The 18,309-nt window shown below is 39.6% G+C and overlaps 1 protein-coding gene across 4 annotated transcripts in view; it reads left to right on the top strand.

The window, feature by feature from the left end:
• Positions 1–18,309, top strand: part of pals2a (protein associated with LIN7 2, MAGUK p55 family member a) — a 31,813-nt gene that overhangs the window by 1,972 nt on the left and 11,532 nt on the right. Inside the window, exons 2-6 of one of the 4 annotated variants that reach the window (XM_051718173.1) lie at positions 3,184–3,393; positions 12,279–12,397; positions 13,562–13,714; positions 13,967–14,116; positions 17,819–18,046. In XM_051718173.1, coding sequence (XP_051574133.1) covers positions 12,281–12,397; positions 13,562–13,714; positions 13,967–14,116; positions 17,819–18,046 — 648 coding nt within the window. In that variant the 5' untranslated portion in view covers positions 3,184–3,393; positions 12,279–12,280. Of the gene's footprint in view, positions 1–3,183; positions 3,394–12,275; positions 12,398–13,561; positions 13,715–13,966; positions 14,117–17,818; positions 18,047–18,309 lie in introns of all 4 variants that reach the window. The other 3 variants (XM_051718171.1, XM_051718172.1, XM_051718174.1) reach the window with 3 other exon arrangements.

Genomic DNA, 18,309 nt, shown 5'->3' with positions numbered 1-18,309 from the left:
TTTTAATAGTGGAATTTCAATGCAGCAGTTGTAACACATTGTGAATTCCTGAGTAATATAACTCAGTCAACTTCAAATGCATTCAAGTTCAATAAGTTTCTGTCGAATGTGGGTGAGTATGTGAAGTTTTTAAAATTATATTTAATTATTGGTAATCCTGAAAATGAATCCCAAGTCCCTAAGCTTTTTTTTTTTTTTTTTTATAGTGACAGCCTTTATGTGGTTCAGAGGTTAACAAAAGGGACATTTTAAAGTATTTTAAATTACTTATTATTTTTACAGAATAAAGTATTTGTCATGGATCTTAGGTTTTATATAGTAGACCAGTCGTGTTGGAGGGGTCATCCACCACCACTTATTTTTTGGCTAATAGCCTACATGGCTTCATTTGCAGTTAAGTTTGAACCTATAACAGCTTGAACAAACACACATTTCATGTTATTGTGTTTCCATATATCGTAATGCAGACTTTTCTGATTCATGTTCCTCCACTTCTAAACACCTTGGCCTAGTTCTGCTCCCTTTGCAGCTATTAGTGTGAACATGGTGCAGTCACACATAATGTACAGTATGATTCACAGAAATTCACAGAGCAGGGATCGAGTCAGCACCTAATACCTCCTTTCACATTAAACGACCAGTGTTTTTCAGCAATGATGGGCTTCAAATTGAGACTTGAACGGTTCCTGTGAACTGTAGCCTTCATAAAGTATCTTTTCCTCAGGAAAATTCATTATTTGTAAGTGTGAGCATGTCAGATAGGACCTGAACCCTGACTTTGGTTTAATCACTTGCAATTTTGATCATGTGATTCCTCATGATAACATAAACTTCCTCATTCACTGCTGTCACAGTAGTACTTCCTTAACCAATCAGAATCCTGGAATGGATGTAAGTCCAGACACCTGCTATACAACGCACAAGATTCTTATGTGCTTATCTTAACTTTAGTTTTAATTCCCTTAAAGGTCCGTCAAAGACACTAGCTGCGTCAAAGTAGTATGTATTGCATTTGATGAAGGATGCATTTCTCAGCCGGTAAAATGGTACGTTTTTTAGGTATGCAAGCAAGTAGAATGAATAGATTCTGGACATACTTAATCCACGAATGTGGGTATTGTCCCGTGATCCGAATTTGTGATGTAATAACAATTACGAACACAATCTACTCTTGTTTTGTTAAACAAGCACCATTTTTAAGCGCAAGGACTTTCTTAGTATTTATACCACAGGTCTGTTGAATGCTTGAGTCTGATTTGTTGACAGACGTTCTAAGGTGTGCAGGTAGTTCCAGGTCTTGACTGCATAACGGTTCCATATCACTTTGCCAAATTATATCAGTTATTTCAAAGAGCCGTACAGGCTGCCAAAGCAAGATAACCAATTAAAACAAAGACACTGGCTTAGTGCATCGGATAAGAATGACTAACAATGTCTATAATATCCTACATTTATTTAAATTTCAGAAAAATGCCCTTGTGCTCCTTCTCTCACTCTCTTTCGCTCTTGTCTCACCCACACTCACACGCTGGCACTGACACACACACATATACACAGAGACTCGAGTCACGACTTGATCAATACAAAAGTTTCTGTATAATAAAAAATAACTTTTAATATCTGTGGAAAGCTCCCTCTTGCTCCCTCTCTCACCCATACTCATACACACACACATACACATACTTGTGAGCAGGACACATAGCTGTGATGTCAAAGAACCCCGGCGACTAAGGGCGTACTCATACTAGGCCCGGTTGCCTTGTACCGTGCCCAAGCACGATTGTCCCCCTCCCCACTTCCCCACTGGCCTGCACTCACATTGCACTTAATGTTCTGGGCCTGAGCACACTTATGTCATTACGATGCAACTTTTTATTTTGAAGAAAACAGGAAGAAAAGCGCTCTCGCTGAGCACACTGGAGCCCATCATTGTAACGTTACTTATTTTGTGGCTTATTTTGAGTCATTTGGGGCACGGTGACATATGGCCCTCTCACATGCCTAATTGTCGACATTATCGTACAACTGGAATTTATCCTTTTCGTCCGCCGAGCTGCCAGATTTATGGAATGCATTCCGTACCTTCAGATACTGAACTCGTAGTTTTTTCAGCTTGTCATGTCATTGCTCAATGGTTCTTTGGTATCCACGAGCACGAAGATAGTCGCAAATTTTACCAAACATCTCAGAGTTCTTGTGTGTTCTGCCCAAATTTTCAGTAAACACTGCACCTATGCCATAGACTAAAGTGATCCCTTTGCCCAGTTGCATCATTGACGTCATGTTTCGAGTTCCGTGCTCGGTCATGGTTAGTGATCACACTACATGTGTACCGTGCCTGAGCCAACTGAACCGTGCCCGAGCCCACCTCTTCAAGCGGGCCAAGACACGGTTCAGCGTACCGTGCTTGGGCACGGTACGGAGAAATCATACAAGTCAAACGAACTGGACTTTGGGGGTCAAACGTGCTCGGGCACGGTACAGATTGCCTAGTGTGAGTACATCCTTGATAAAACAGTTGTGTAGCAATGGGAAAGCTATATACAAGAATGGCGACATGAAAAGTACACTCAAACTTGCATCTTGGCGATTTTAAATCGATGTTTCTGTTGACGAGAGCCTAACCCTCTCTCAATTTTTTTCCTTTCTCTTGCTTTTGCTCATGCACATATATATACGCACATACACACACACACAGACGCACAAACTACATTTTCATTCTTGGGTGAACTATACCTTTAAGTGGCTAAAACACCATCCTCTGTGATTAATTAATTGTAGGCTTTAGTTATTTTGCCTCCATTCAGAGTATATTTGTACTGTCAACAAACCTCCTCCGCACCTTAGGACAAGTTATGGTCATGTTCATAATTGAGCTCTCTACTGTATTTGGAAGGGAATGTTGTTTATTAGTGCTTAGTTTACGTCCCATTGACCAGGATCACCAATAATGTGGTACTAATTAAATAAAAATATTAGAGGGCAAATATTTGATGCAAGTTATAATTTTTAATCCTTACAGCATTAGCATGACAGTTACAAATGTAATTTTTCCTCTGTGAAAATGGTGTTATATAGTGTTAGTGGAGTGATGTGTGGGGGCATTACTCTCAGGTGGGCTGCTTGGCTGCTTTAAACTTCGCTTTTGCAGTCTGATGGAAAACTCTTACCTCTCCCTCACAGGTTTTTGCTGTCTCCATGAGCTCCACATTAGAAGAAAGTGAGCAGAGGTTCTGTGAACTGCACTGAAATTCATTTTGCTGCTGAGTTATTAAATATAACCAGTGGCGTTTCTGAAGTTTTTGGGGCCCTAAGCAAAACCACTCTTTGGGGCCCCTGCCTCCACAACACACCATCCATCCCCCAAGAAAACTATCTACCCCATTACCATAGGTATGGCTAATTTAATTCAAATTCCAACATTTATTGCAGTGTGTTCCTATACTTTGACAATATTTTATTTTACATCAGAGAATATCTTAACCAGGGAGTTTCGTAAACAGCGTTGCCTCACCTTGAGCATCACAGTCTGCATGTGGGTCTCTGATTGGTAGATTTAGCTCACAGGAGGGAGAGCTTGTGCTGGAGAATGAGCATTCTGTGTCGGGTTTGGGGATTTAAGGGTAGGGTTGCACCAGCTGTGTGTAAGGTCTCATTTAAGTTGGAATGTAAAGTTCAAACTAAGGGCATAGAAACTACACTTTAGTTTAGGTATAACTAAGTCATTACTTCATTTGGTTGCAGATTTTCTTAACACGTGACTTAGCTAGTAGGTTGTAAGCTCTCTTTAAGTGTAAAGAAATGTGTAGTCGCAAAATATGGCGTTATTATAATCCATTTATTGATCCAGCATCCTTCAAATTTGTAAACAGAAGTGTTAAAAAGGTATGCATTTTTGGTTTATTTTGTTGCTGTTGATGTGCAACCCTTTTGGTCTCACATAACTGTCAGTGGTAATAAATAAACATTTTATTCAAATATGATACATAAATAAAAATCAGTAAATATAATAAAGATAAGAATAAAAAAATACTAACAGAACAGACTGGAAAAACTGGCATTTACTCATTTTAATATCAGATATATTGCTATGTATTGAAACTTGGCAAGCCAGTGACACGCTACGACACACACAGGAAAGTGTATCGTTTAGATGGGTTTCCTGACATGACTACTATATTGGGAAAAGAAGATGATAGCCTACAAAATTATTTTATTTGTTTTACGTCAAGACCATTTGTCATTTATATGACATGAACATCAGGGAGGCTTCAGCCTTTAAATAAGCCCAGGACAAATGAACAACGTTTGATGGGGGCCCCAAGCAATTGCATGGTTTGCTTGTCCTCTAGCTTCACCTCTGCAAATAACATGCAGTCATAGTATCAGCTCTTAATTGGGAATTTCATTTTCAAGGCATACAGACTCCCTGTGTTCTTACTGAAAGTACTGGGGTTGCAGTGTACTATATATGTAAAAGATATCTGGAATATTAGCAGTGCTCATTGAATCAGACAAAACAGAGTCAGGATTTGTTTGCAGAATATCTTTGAATCCTATGGGAGGTACTGTTGTGTGTAAAGTTGATCTGTTGTGTGTAAAGTCCCTTTCTCTCTGTGTTACCTCACAGTTTCAAGGGGCTACTATAAGGGTGACAGTATTTACAGGATTTTAAAGTGATCAAAAAACGCTGATCAAATAAATGACTCTTGGTGCACTAAGCAGATACAACACGACAAAGCTGTTCATCACTGTAACCGCCTGACCTTCACTGCAAAAAGAAAAGAAAAAAAAAATATTTTTTGTCTCATTTTCAAACAGAATACTTATTTGTCATAAGGGACACAACATCTTTAGGGCCGACAGAACTGCTGCGAACTCTGGTAAAGGCAAAGGAGGGGTTGTTTGCATTTATGTAAACATAGCTTGCTGTACTGATGCCGTTATCATAAAGTCTCACTGTTCTGCTGATCTTGAGTACCTCTTTATTAAGTGCAGACCTTTTACTTGTCCCTCGAACTCACATGTACCATAATCGCTGCAGTATATGCACCCCCGGATGCATTTGCTAAACTTGTCATGAAAATGCTTGCCACTACTATTAGCACGTTACAAACAGTGCATCCGGACGGAGCATTTATTATCGCTGGTGATTTCAACCACACTAATTTATGGAATGTACTCCCTAAATTTTACCAAAATTTTTCCTGCCACACAAGAGGAAACAACACCCTGGATCATGTTTATACCAGTGTTTCTGGGGCTTACAAAGCCATTCCCCTCCCCCACATTGGACAATCTGATCACCTCTCTCTGTTTCTATTGCCCAAATACACCCCCATCATTAAGTGTGTGAAGCCAACAGTGAGGATTGTTAAAGTGTGGCTTGAGGGAGCTGACTCAACACTACAGCATCAGTTTCAGCACACAGGCTGGAAAGAGTTTGCTACTCGGGCCACCCGGGCCACCCACACGGACATTGATGTCTACACAAACTCCGTTCTGGATCACATCAACAGGTGTGTTGATACAATTACCAGTCACAAAATAATAAAAACATACCCCAAGCAGAAACCTTGGATGAATAAGGAGGTTTGTCTACTACTGAAAGCACGTTATGCCGCTTTCAGGTCCGGAGACCTGGAAGCCTACAGTTCATCCAGGGACAGTCTGAGGAGGAGTATTAAAGAAGTCAAATATAAATAGAAGCTGCAGATAGAAGACAACTTTAGCAACTCCGACCCCTGACGCATATGGACAGGCATTCACGCCCTTACAGACTACAAACAGCACCCCCTCAAACAGTGATGTCACCCTCCCTGACGAGCTCAACATCTTTTACGCTCACTTTAATCACGAGAACATGGATCTATCAATTAAAGCTGAGCTTCTGCCTGATGACCTACCACTCACATTCTCTACCATTGATGTATATTCCACCTTGAGCAGGGTGAATATACACAAAGCTGCAGGTCCTGATGGTATTCCAGGCCGTGTACTCAGAGCCTGTGCAGAGCAGCTCACTGGAGTGTTTACGGACATTTTTAACCTTTCCCTGGCCCAAGCAGTTGTCCCCACTAGATTCAAAACAGCCACCATTGTACCAGTGCTGAAAAATTCTTCTGTGGCCCTCAATGACTTCCGTCCAGTCACTCATACTCCCATAATTACTAAGTGTTTTGAGAAGCTGGTCCACTCCCATCTGAAATCCTGCCTGCTCCCAACTCTGGACCCACATCAGTTTGCCTACTGTCACGACAGGTCAACAGAGGATGCCATCACCACAGCTCTCCACTCTGCTCTGACTCACCTGGACAATAGTAACTCCTATGTTAGGATACTATTTATTGATTTCAGTTCTGCCTTCAATACTGTAATCCCATCCAAGCTGATTTGCAGACTCACTCATCTTGGCATCAGTACCTCACTATGCAATTGGACTTTGGACTTTCTAACTAACAGACCACAGTCTGTTAGGCTCCATAACCACACCTCCTCTGTTCTCACACTGAACACTGGTTTACCACAGGGCTGCATACTGAGCCCTCTTCTCTACTCCATCTTCACCTACAGCTGCAAACCTGTGCATGGTTATAAAGTTTGCAGAAGACACCATGGTGGTTGGCCTGTTATACTTGACTCAGTGCACCTGTCTCTTTAACCTGCTATTTGTACTGTATATTATCTTTCACTGTAACAGTCATTTGCCATTTCTACCTCACTCAGTACCAAAGCACATTCTGTATATACTATTACTTATTTGCACTGACTGATCTACCATCTGCGAACTGCCAGACACATCATCAGAGGTGAGCTTCCCTCCCTCCAGGACATATATACCAGGCGGTGTATGAAAAAAGCTCGGAGGATCATCAGAGACTCCAGCCACCCGGGCCATGGGCTGTTCTCACTGCTACCATCAGGCAGGCGGTATTGTAGCATCAGGACCCGCACCAGCCGAATTCATGACAGCTTCTTCCCCCAAGCAATCAGACTTTTGAACTCTTGATCTCCCACGATCAAAATACATCAGCACTGCACTTTATTACTCTTATTATCTCAGACTGCACTGTCATAAATTATATTATTATTATAATATTATATTCTCTCTTAAAAACACACTGGCAACTTACTATCAACCGACAGCCTGAATGTCAATACAGTATAATACAACCTACTATACATTTTATATATACTATATATACTTTTTTATTGTATAATGTGTATTCTATATTGTGTGTATTTTATAATGTACATTGTATGTTATTATTTGTATATTGTGTTATGTTTAATTATGTGTATATTACATTTTAAATTGTTGTGTTAATCTTATGTTTATTTTAAATTGGTATATGTCTCATCACTGTCACGACTACTATGTTGCTTGGAACTGCACCCAAGAAATTCACACACTATTGCACTTGTGTATATGGTTGAGTGACAATAAAAGTGATTTGATTTGATTTGATCTGAATCTTAAACATGCACTTTAACAAAGTTTATAATACATACGTACATACATATATATATATATATATATATATATAGATAGATATTTGCATAGATATTTGCACTTCTGGTTAGATGCTTCTGTATTTCATTTGCTCTGTACTGTACTCTGCACAATGACAATAAAGTTGAATCTAATCTAATATTATTCTCTGAAAACATGTCTTACTCAGTTTTGCTGTAAATAAGAAGTAAATTCATCTTGTTTTAAGGATGTTTAGATATTTTTATTGGAAAATAAGACAAAAATACTGTTTTGCAGTGTTGTCATTCTATTATGAGTGCAAATAGAAAAGTAGCACAGAACATTTGCATCCTTGTCATGCTGATGTGGACTGTGTTGGTTCTTCCTGTCCCTCAGGTGTATGGTTCTCTTTGCTATCCAAGACACATTTTGTCTTAGCCGTGAGCTTGCCCTGCAAAATAGGAATAATGACCGTTGCCAATGCCAGGTCTGACACAGGTAAGCACCTTTGAGCCTCTTACAGGTTTATGGGATGCTTTATACATCATAAGACAGGTGACACTTGTAGGATCCACTGAGATGGCACAGTGGTCATGACTTCATATCACAACTGCCTGTTAGATAAGTGACCAATGAAAGATGCTAATTAGTGGTGCTTGATAAGCAAGCATTTTCATTACTGTTGCCCATATTTTGGGTTGGTATTTCTCAATTTCTAACCCTACATGTTAAACTTTAGGCAAAATAAGGCCTGGCGAATGATAAAACACACAGAAAAATGCCATAGACTTACATTGAAGAGGGCCCTGAGCCATATCTAGGAATTGGAATATAATAGAGACTTAGAGGGGGTGGACTCTTTTGACTTGGTTCAATGCAACAGCCTAGCAACCACCCAGAACACCCTAGCAACACCTTGGCAACCACCAACAACACCTTAGCATTGTGACAGAAAGTTTAGGATATATATATATATATATATATATATATATACAGTGCATCCGGAAAGTATTCACAGCGCTTCACTTTTTCCACATTTTGCTATGTTACAGCCTTATTCCAAAATGGATTAAATTAATTATTTTCCTCAAAATTCTACAAACAATACCCCATAATGACAACGTGAAAGAAGTTTGTTTGAAATCTTTGCAAATTTATTAAAAATAAAAAACGAAAAAAATTACATGTACATAAGTATTCACAGCCTTTGCTCAATACTTTGTTGAAGCACCTTAGGCACCAATTACAGCCTCAAGTCTTATTGAGTATGATGCTACAAGCTTGGCACACCTATTTTTGGGCAGTTCCTCCCATTCTTCTTTGCAGGACCTCTCAAGCTCCATCAGGTTGGATGGGGAGTGTCGGTGCACAGCCATTTTCAGATCTCTCCAGAGATGTTCAGTCGGGTTCAAGTCTGGGCTCTGGCTGGGCCACTCAAGGTCATTCACAGAGTTGTCCCGGAGCCACTCCTTTGTTATCTTGGCTGTGTGCTTAGGGTCGTTGTCCTGTTGGAAGATGAACCTTCGCCCCAGTCTGAGGTCCAGAGCGCTCTGGAGCAGGTTTTCATCAAGGATGTCTCTGTACATTGCTGCATTCATCTTTCCCTCGATCCTGACTAGTCTCCCAGTTCCTGCCACTGAAAAACATCCCCACAGCATGATGCTGCCACCACCATGCTTCACTGTAGGGATGGTATTGGCCAGATGATGAGCGGTGCCTGGTTTCCTCCAGACATGATGCTTGCCATTCAGGCCAAAGAGTTCAATCTTTGTTTCTCATGGTCTGAGAGTCCTTCAGGTGCTTTTTGGCAAACTCCAGGTGGGCTGTCATGTGCCTTTTACTGAGGAGTGGCTTCCGTCTGGCCACTCTACCATACAGGCCTGATTGGTGGAGTGCTGCAGAGATGGTTGTACTTCTGGAAGGTTCTCCTCTCTCCACAGAGAAATGCTGGAGCTCTGTCAGAGTGACCATCGGGTTCTTTGTCACCTCCCTGACTAAGGCCCTTCTCCCCCGATCGCTCAGTTTGGCCGGGCGGCCAGCTCTAGGAAGAGTCCTGGTGGTTCCAAACTTCTTCCATTTACGGATGATGGAGGCCACTGTGCTCATTGGGACCTTCAGTGCTGCAGACATTTTTCTGTTCCTCGATATAATCCTGTCTCGGAGGTCTACAGACAATTCCTTGGACTTCATGGCTTGGTTTGTGCTCTGACATGCACTGTTAACTGTGGGACCTTATATAGACAGGTGTGTGCCTTTCCAAATCATGTCCAATCAATTGAATTTACCACAGGTGGACTCCAATCAAGTTGTAAAAACATCTCAAGGATGATCAGTGGAAACAGGATGCACCTGAGCTCAATTTTGAGTGTCATGGCAAAGGCTGTGAATACTTATGTACATGTGATTTTTTTCGTTTTTTTATTTTTAATAAATTTGCAAAGATTTCAAACAAACTTCTTTCACGTTGTCATTACGGGGTATTGTTTGTAGTATTTTGAGGACAATAATGAATTTAATCCATTTTGGAATAAGGCTGTAACATAACAAAATGTGGAAAAAGTGAAGCGCTGTGAATACTTTCTGGATGCACTGTATATATATATATATATATATATATGTATATCTAGTTGAGGTTGCTACTGCTGTCTATACAGGTTTGGTTTAATGAGTTGACTTTTTGAATGTCATGTCAGATTTAAGTTAACCAAGATCTGAGATTTTGACCAAGATCAGTCCATGACTGCATTTTTTTATTTTTTTATTGTTATCCCCTTTTTGCCCAATTTGGAATGCCCAATTCCCACTACTTAGTAGGTCCTCGTGGTGGCGCGGTTACTCACCTCAATCCGTGTGGTGGAGGACAAGTCTCAGTTGCCTCGCTTCTGAGACCGTCAATCCGCGCATCTTATCACGTGGCTCGTTGTGCATGACACTGCAGAGATTCCGCATGTGGAGGCTCATGCTACTCTCCGCGATCCACGCACAACTTACCACGCACCCCATTGAGAGCGAAAAGCCCTAATCGTGACCATGGGGAGGTTACCCCATGTGACTCTACCCTCCCTAGCAACCGGGCCAGTTTGGTTGCTTAGGAGACCTGGCTGGAGTCAGCACACCCTGGATTCGAACTCGTGACTCCAGGGGTGGTAATCAGCGTCAATATTCGTTGAGCTACCCAGGCCCCCATGACTGCATTTTAAGACCATTTGAAAACAGCCTCCCCTGAGTAAGGGTCAGAAAACTAGGTGAAAGAATTCTTCAGTCATACCAGACTTTCCCCTCAAATGAAAATTCTTCAATCCATGCAATACATAGATCTAATGTATCGTGTTATCCAAGCAGCTCATTGGGGAGAAAGGAAAGGTTATAGAAAAGTGCTGATGAAAGTGAGTGAAAGAACTGTAGGAATGACCCTCAGCACAGTGTTTCCTTTCAGCTTGGTTCCACTGACAAACCACTTTCTCTGCTATGTTGTACGGTTTGTTGCTGTACTGTGGGAGAGGTCTCTGTGTGGGTGCATTCACCATGGAAATGGTTACTGTTTGCAGGATGCAAATTAAGCCTCTTCGTGATGAACATGCTTTTTTCTAGCCTCTCAAGTTGTTTATAATTATCAGAGTTTTTTCTGATGCAGTTATTCATATGGATTGTGTTCAGCATTCTGGGTTACTGGGGAGCAATAGGTTTGATAGTGTTGCTTGTAAACAGGGTCCAGAATTAAATATACTGGCCATACATATTTCTTACAGGAAACAAAAATATATTTTTATTGCTTTGACAATGAGATTATTTTTTCCTTGCATGTGTTGTTGTTCCTAAATAAAGTTAACTGCTTGTATTTACTCACCAAAGCTTGAATTTGGTGTTTGCCAAATGTTAATTTGGGCGCTGCCTGTGAATATATTTAAATATATCTGGTTGGTCTAGCTTGGTTAATTTATTAATGCATTTTTTTATCCCATTTTCTCCCAATTTGGAATGCCCAATTCCCACTAATTAGTAGGTCCTCGTGGTGGCGCGGTTACTCACCTCAATCCGTGTGGCGGAGGACAAGTCTCAGTTGCCTCCACTTCTGAGCCCGTCAATCCGTGCATCTTATCACATGGCTCGTCGTGCATGACACCGCGGAGACTTCGCATGTGGAGACTCATGCTACTCTCCGCAATCCATGCACAGTTTACCACGTGCCCCATTGAGAGCGAGAACCAATAATCGCGACCACGAGAAGGTTACCCCATGTGACTCTACCCTCCCTAGCAACCGGGCCAATTTGGTTGCTTAGGAGACCTGGCTGGAGTCACTCAGCACACCCTGGATTCGAACTCGCAACTCCAGGGGTGGTAGTCAGCGTCACTACTCGCTGAGCTACCCAGGCCCCCTAGCTTGGTTACTTTTAGTAAAAAAAAAGTTTTCTTTATAGACACTGTTTAAATATAAAATATAATCTTTCATTTTATGTATTTTTAAATGGTAAAAATGTTTATAGACTTTACATAATCTATACAGAGCGGTAAAATGTAAGCACCATGCTATATGCACATGAGGGAAAGATGCTTAAAAATTTACCCAAAAAATGGTGTGAACAAAGGTATCTAAAGTTTTGTGTATGGAATAAACATTCATTATATACAGTATGCCAGTTGGTCATACAGTATATCTTGGTCTGTACCCAGTATGCTTCATCCTTCTTGGAACACTCTCCAATTCCATGTGGAATCCATATTCAAAACTCTTTTGGAAGTCTTATTATGTAGCTGTATTTTGTATTTTAATGTTGTGTGTATGTTATATGTGTGACCAGTAGCCATGCAGCAGGTGCTGGATAATCTCAAGGAGCTGCCGCCTTCAACAGGAGCCAAAGAAATCGACCTCATCTTCCTCCGTGGGATCATGGAAAGCCCCATAGTTCGTTCCCTAGCTAAGGTACTAGCTAACTCCCCATTACCTCTCTATTTGTCCCCTCCCTTAACTTTATGTTAGAGCAGTTTACTTGGAAATAACAGTCTTTAGGGCATTGATTCTCAGCTGGTAGGTTGCAACCCCCCCAAAATCAAACCAAACAAAAAACATTGCTAAATGCAAATTATTAATTAAAACTAACTATATAATTATGCATGGTTAGGATGGCAAAAAAAAGAAAAGAAAAAGAAAAGTGTGTTGACCTCAAAGGCTGAGCATCCAATCAAACTCATATTTTGATGCAAAGTTTTGATGCAGGTTTCCATATAGCATTTTTCTTTTCAGGCCCTTGCTTCAATTTAGAACACTAATATAATCAAAATATGCATTGAATTGAAGATAAAAAATTTGAATGAAAATTGTCAATGATAAAGATGATATAGATCTAGATATAGCAAATCCCCACGAAACGTCAGTGATTGTTTTTGTTATATTTCTACAGGCCGCACTTTTACTGTTGAATCAAGCTGTTCTAACTGTAGAATCCTTCAGGGTCTGCTAAAAAGGAACACTGAGAAACTTTCGTCAAAGATTTTTGAAGATAACTGATTGTACCAAAAAGCAGCTATCGGCAGCGATTAATCTGTAAAACCGATATATCGGTCTGTCTATAGTTGAGAACCACTACTTTAGAGGTCAGTTAATTAGCTTCAGACTTAAGTTCCTCCAATGTCAGTATTATTACTAGTTTTACATATAAGAGAGTTTTTATCTGGAATATGAACAAATCCCTGTTCACATGGCTCGCAGCTTGTGTGCACAAGTATTTGGCCAGAGGTTGTATGCCATGTCAGAGGTCATAAGAATGTGATGTACAGGGGGCCTCTTCTTATTCTTAATATAGCTGTGTGAAATTGTTCAGATTGTGAGACAGGCTGGTCGAGCTTTATTTTGTTTGAGGAGAAACTAACACACTTTTCTGAGAAAAATACAGTCAATGTCACAGTCTGTTGATTTTATAGTAAGAGTTATTCCACCTCAGACTGACAGTTTCATCTACTAAAACAGTTCAGTTTGTCTGCCTGGCATATTGCTGTGCGAACACTGTTTAGTCAATCTTAATGTAATCCATTAATCTGTCTCTTGGCAAGATACTTAAGCAATTTGGCCCCACCCACTCTCTCTCAGGCTCACGAGCGATTGGAGGACATTAAGCTGGAGGCAGTGCAGAGTAATAACGTGGAACTAGTGAGCGAGATCATGTCGGATATGAGCAGTCTGATCAGTCATGATGAAAGCGCAGCAGAACTCTGTAAGATCCTCAAAGAACCGCACTTCCAGGTACCACAAATTTGTGTCTGACTATTTATAATCACTAAATTCAACTTTTCTCTCATTGGTATGCCAGTAATGTAATTTGTTATAAAAAATAAATAAATAAATAAAAAATCTGTATTAAGTTAGAAAAATGCAAATTAGAGGACTTTTAAACACCACTGCATATTTAATCTCTTGTAGTTTCAGTTTTTTTGTTTGCTTTTGTTGTTGTAATGTTTTGTTTTTTGGCATCCACTTGTCATTTTTTTTTTTTAGTCCTTGTTAGAAGCTCATGACAAGGTGGCCTCGAAATCATATGAAGCTCCTCCCACTAGCACCAACTCCACCAGCATGGCCAACCTATCCCTCATGCCAGCTGACACTGTTCGTATGATCAGCATCCAGAAGAAGGCCGGAGAGCCTCTGGTGAGTGAGCTCTCGGATATTCTCAAATTCACAGGATACTTGCCCGTAATATTTCACCTCTGTAAGAATAGACTAGGTTTACACTAATTACAAACATTTTCATTAAAATACAAATTCTATCATCATTTACTCACCCTCATGCCATCCCAGATGTGAATGACTTTCTTTATTCACCAGAACACATTTGAAGAAAAATAGAAAAATGTCTCAGCTCAGCAGGTCCTTAAAATGCATGTGGATAATGATCCGACTTTTGAAGTTCCAAAAATCACAGACAGTCAGCATAAACGTCATCCACACGACTCCAGCGATTAAATGAATGTCTTTTAAAGCGATATGATCGCCTTTGGTGTGAAAAAGATCAATATATAAGGACTTTTTATCTATAATCCTTCGCTTCCGGTCAGCAGCAGTATGCGCGTGTGAAGTAATTGCGTCGGCATGTTCACGTGAGAACTGACGCATGTGCGACACACCCGGAAGAGCAGCGCTGTTTACAACTGAGTAGGAGGAACACTGTTCAGAAGCTTCAGTGGTTTTGGGTTAGATCTGTATTTGTATGTTTGTTTACTCAAAATGGTGCATTTGTGTGCTTATCCTGGATGTCTCAACGAGAGAAGAACTTGAGATTACGCCTGTAACATGCCAATGCGAATACGACACACAAGAAACCACATGAACTCAGCGCTCTTGTGAATACATAGACGGCTGTTGACCGGAAGCGGTGGTTTATAGTAAAAAAGTAATTAAATATTGATATTTTTCGCACCAAAAGTGATTGTATCGATTTAGAAGACATTCATTTAAAAACCTGTTGAAGCTCATTTACCCCACCCATGGGCCTGACTTCACTTTGCTTAAATGAGTTCACATTTACTATATAGTCTGCTGTTCAAAATTGTTAATAATGTTGACAAATTATACATCTATGCGCTTCAACAGGTTAACCGCAGACGTTTATGCTGACTATCAGTGATTTTTGGAGCTTCAAAAGTGAAATCACCATCCACTTGCATTTTAAGGACCTACTGAGCTAAGATATTTTTCTTCAAATGTGTTCTGCAGAAGAAAGAAATTCATACACACCTGGGATTGCATGAGGGTGAGTAAATTATGAATTTTAATTTTTGGGTGAACTATCCCTTTAAAGGAATATTGTAGGTTCAGTACAAGTAAAGCTCAATCAAAAGCATTTGTGGCATATTGTTGATTTACCACAAAAATTAATTTCAACTAGTCCCTCCTTTTCTTAAAAAAAAGCAAAAATCTGGGTTCTAATGAGGCTCTTACAATGAAAGTGAATGGTGCGAATCTGTAAACATTAAAATGCTCACTTAAAAGTATAGCCACAAGACATATACAATATGCATGTTAACATGATTTTAGTGTGATAAAATCACTTACTAACCTTTTCTGTGTAAAGAAATAGGCAATTTTACAACTTCGTATAACACTGTAAACCCTAAAACAGCAGTTTAAAATAATGATTAAAACAACTTTACAGCTCAGTAAATATGCCCATTTTAACAGGAGAATTAATTTAAGGGATTTTGTAAAATAATAAGCTTCACATTTCTGCCTTTAAACCCTCCAAAAATTGGCCCCATTCACTTCCATTATAAGTGCCTCACTGTCACCTCGATTTTTGCCTCTTTTTCTTTTAATAAAAGGAGGAACTAGTCTAAATTAATTCATGTTTGTGGTAATCAACATTATGCCACAAATGCTGTTGATTGAGCTTAACTTGTCTTGAACCTGGAATATTCCTTTAACCACACAGCTGCATTTTAGAGCCAGGACATTTTTGGCTGTCTGGGTTTAAAAATCTGTGCTTCATTAAAGGTCAAGTGTGTAGTTGCAGAGTCAACTATAAGAAACCAATTGATAAGCTGATTTCCCTTGAAGTGCAAACACTGTGGCACAATCAAAACATTGCTCTTTTTGTTTGAGCATCATGACCACCCCAACACAGCAACATCAACTCGATCAGTGGTGTCAGTTTGGCGTGGAACTATAAAAAAATAAATACAAAAAAATTATGGATTCAAAAGTATTTATTAAATTATTGTAACATCAAAAATTTTGTTCAAAGCATGTGAATGTTGAAATGTAGGTAGGATACATATTATTTATTATACATGTTGCTTGCATTTCAGGCACAAAATAAATGAGTAGATTACAGTACACTTGCTCTTGAGTCGCTTAAAGATATAGTATGAATACATGAAGGTATGTATGAATACATACAGTACTGTGCAAAAGTCTTAGGCACATAAGATGTTTCACAAAAGCATTTGTCTTAAGATGGTTATTTACATCTTCAGCTTTAGTGTGTCAGTAGGAAATATAAATGCTAGACTCCCAAACATTAATTTTGCAAATAGAAAAGATTAGAATAGAAGAACAGGGAGCCCTGCAACAGATGTCATGGCCCCCACAAAGCCCCCCACTGAACATTGAGTCAGTCTGAGATTACATAAAGAGACAGAAGCAACTGAGACAGCCTAAATCTAGAAGAACTGTGGTGAATTCTCCAAGAAGCTTGGAACATCCTATCTGCCAACAACCAAGAAAAACTGTGTCCAGGTGTCCCTAGGAGAATTGGTGCTGTTTTGAAGGCAAAGGCGGTCACACGGAATATTGATTTAGCTTTTTTATGTTTACTGGACTTTGTATGACATTAAGACATTGATAAATGAAAACTATTTATTTCATTATTTTTGAAGACATCCTCACTATGCAACATTTTTCACAAGTGCCTAAAACTTTTGCACAGTACTGTAAATATTTTGGCATACTTTTGAGGCTCTGTGCTGAAAAATAAATCGTCAAATTAATTAATAACTACTTGCCTGAATAACACAAAATAGTGTAGTTTTAAAGGCTTTACAAACATATAGGCAATGTAAGCAACTCTTACCAATTGCTTTTTAATTTGCTGACAAATTAGTAGGGTTCTATTTCCATAACTTGTGAAATATGATTATTTACTCTACACAAACTGTCAAACATACAGTCAAATCATTGTGCCGATGAGAAAGTTCTCAAGTAGAATACAAAATGTACTATTTCACTCACATATCAAATTAATATCAAAGGCCCAGCGAAAAAAGCTTTTAAAGTTTATAAGCTGTAAACAGATATTTGGTCGCGTTTTGCTTGTAACTTCATGAAACACAAACAGAATCATAAAAAAACAAAAAAAAACAGCAGATGCTCCCAATTGAGACAATTGCTTTAATGGTCCCGAGTCCAAATACAATGTAAAATAATGCATTGATATTAAAATAAACTTAGATAAAATGCGACGCAACATCAGATATCCTTGTTAACATCCTGGGGGCAGTCTCTGATTAAAGTGGACCAATCATAGCTGGTGTGGTCTGCGTTGTCGCAATGCGCAGTTACATTTTTGAAGAGGTGCACGTCAGGCTTTGGTGTAGGCTACGCCGTAGCTACACGTAGCATATGCTATAGGTTTGACACAGAAGTATAAATTGGCCTTAAGTCTTCAGGAAATCTTTTTGAAAATAATCTGTCTATACAAGGTCTTGGCTGAATGATGTGTGACTGTAGTGGACAGCCATACTTGTCTTTTAACACCTAATTAAATGTGTACTTCATGAGCTATGAATATTTAGGACAATAAACAGTGTGTTTGTTTGTTGGTGTCTCTGAGATTCATGGTGTAGTCCCTTTTAGGGTGTAACTTTCCGGGTGGAGGAGGGCGACCTTGTCATCGCGCGTGTTATGCACGGCAGCATGATTGACAGGCAGGGGATGCTACATGCAGGTGATGTCATCCGGGAGGTGAATGGCCGAGAGGTAGGCAAAGACCCCATGGCGGTACAGCACATGCTGAGAGACTGCAACGGAAGCATCACCCTCAAAATCCTGCCCAGCTACAGGGATACACCCCCACCCGCACAGGTCAGCACACCACAGATTGTTTACACCAAGTCCAATAAAACTAAATGACTTGGTAAATATATAATATAAAGCTAGTATAATATAAAGTAGCTCGTTTTAAACCCATCAGATTCATGGTTGAGTTAGTCTGCAGTTATATGCCAGATTTCCTCAGTGAGTGTGTCTCCTATCAATGGGTACAAGATTACCTCATCTAAACTGCTAATACCACTTTAGACTGACTGTCCTAATAATGACAATGAGAATACACTGCTTAGCTTAAC

The sequence above is a fragment of the Myxocyprinus asiaticus genome, chromosome 15, assembly GCF_019703515.2.
Source record: "Myxocyprinus asiaticus isolate MX2 ecotype Aquarium Trade chromosome 15, UBuf_Myxa_2, whole genome shotgun sequence".
NCBI classification, from domain to species: domain Eukaryota; kingdom Metazoa; phylum Chordata; class Actinopteri; order Cypriniformes; family Catostomidae; genus Myxocyprinus; species Myxocyprinus asiaticus.
Note: the sequence above shows the minus strand (reverse complement) of the source record. Positions and strands in the feature narration are given on the sequence as shown.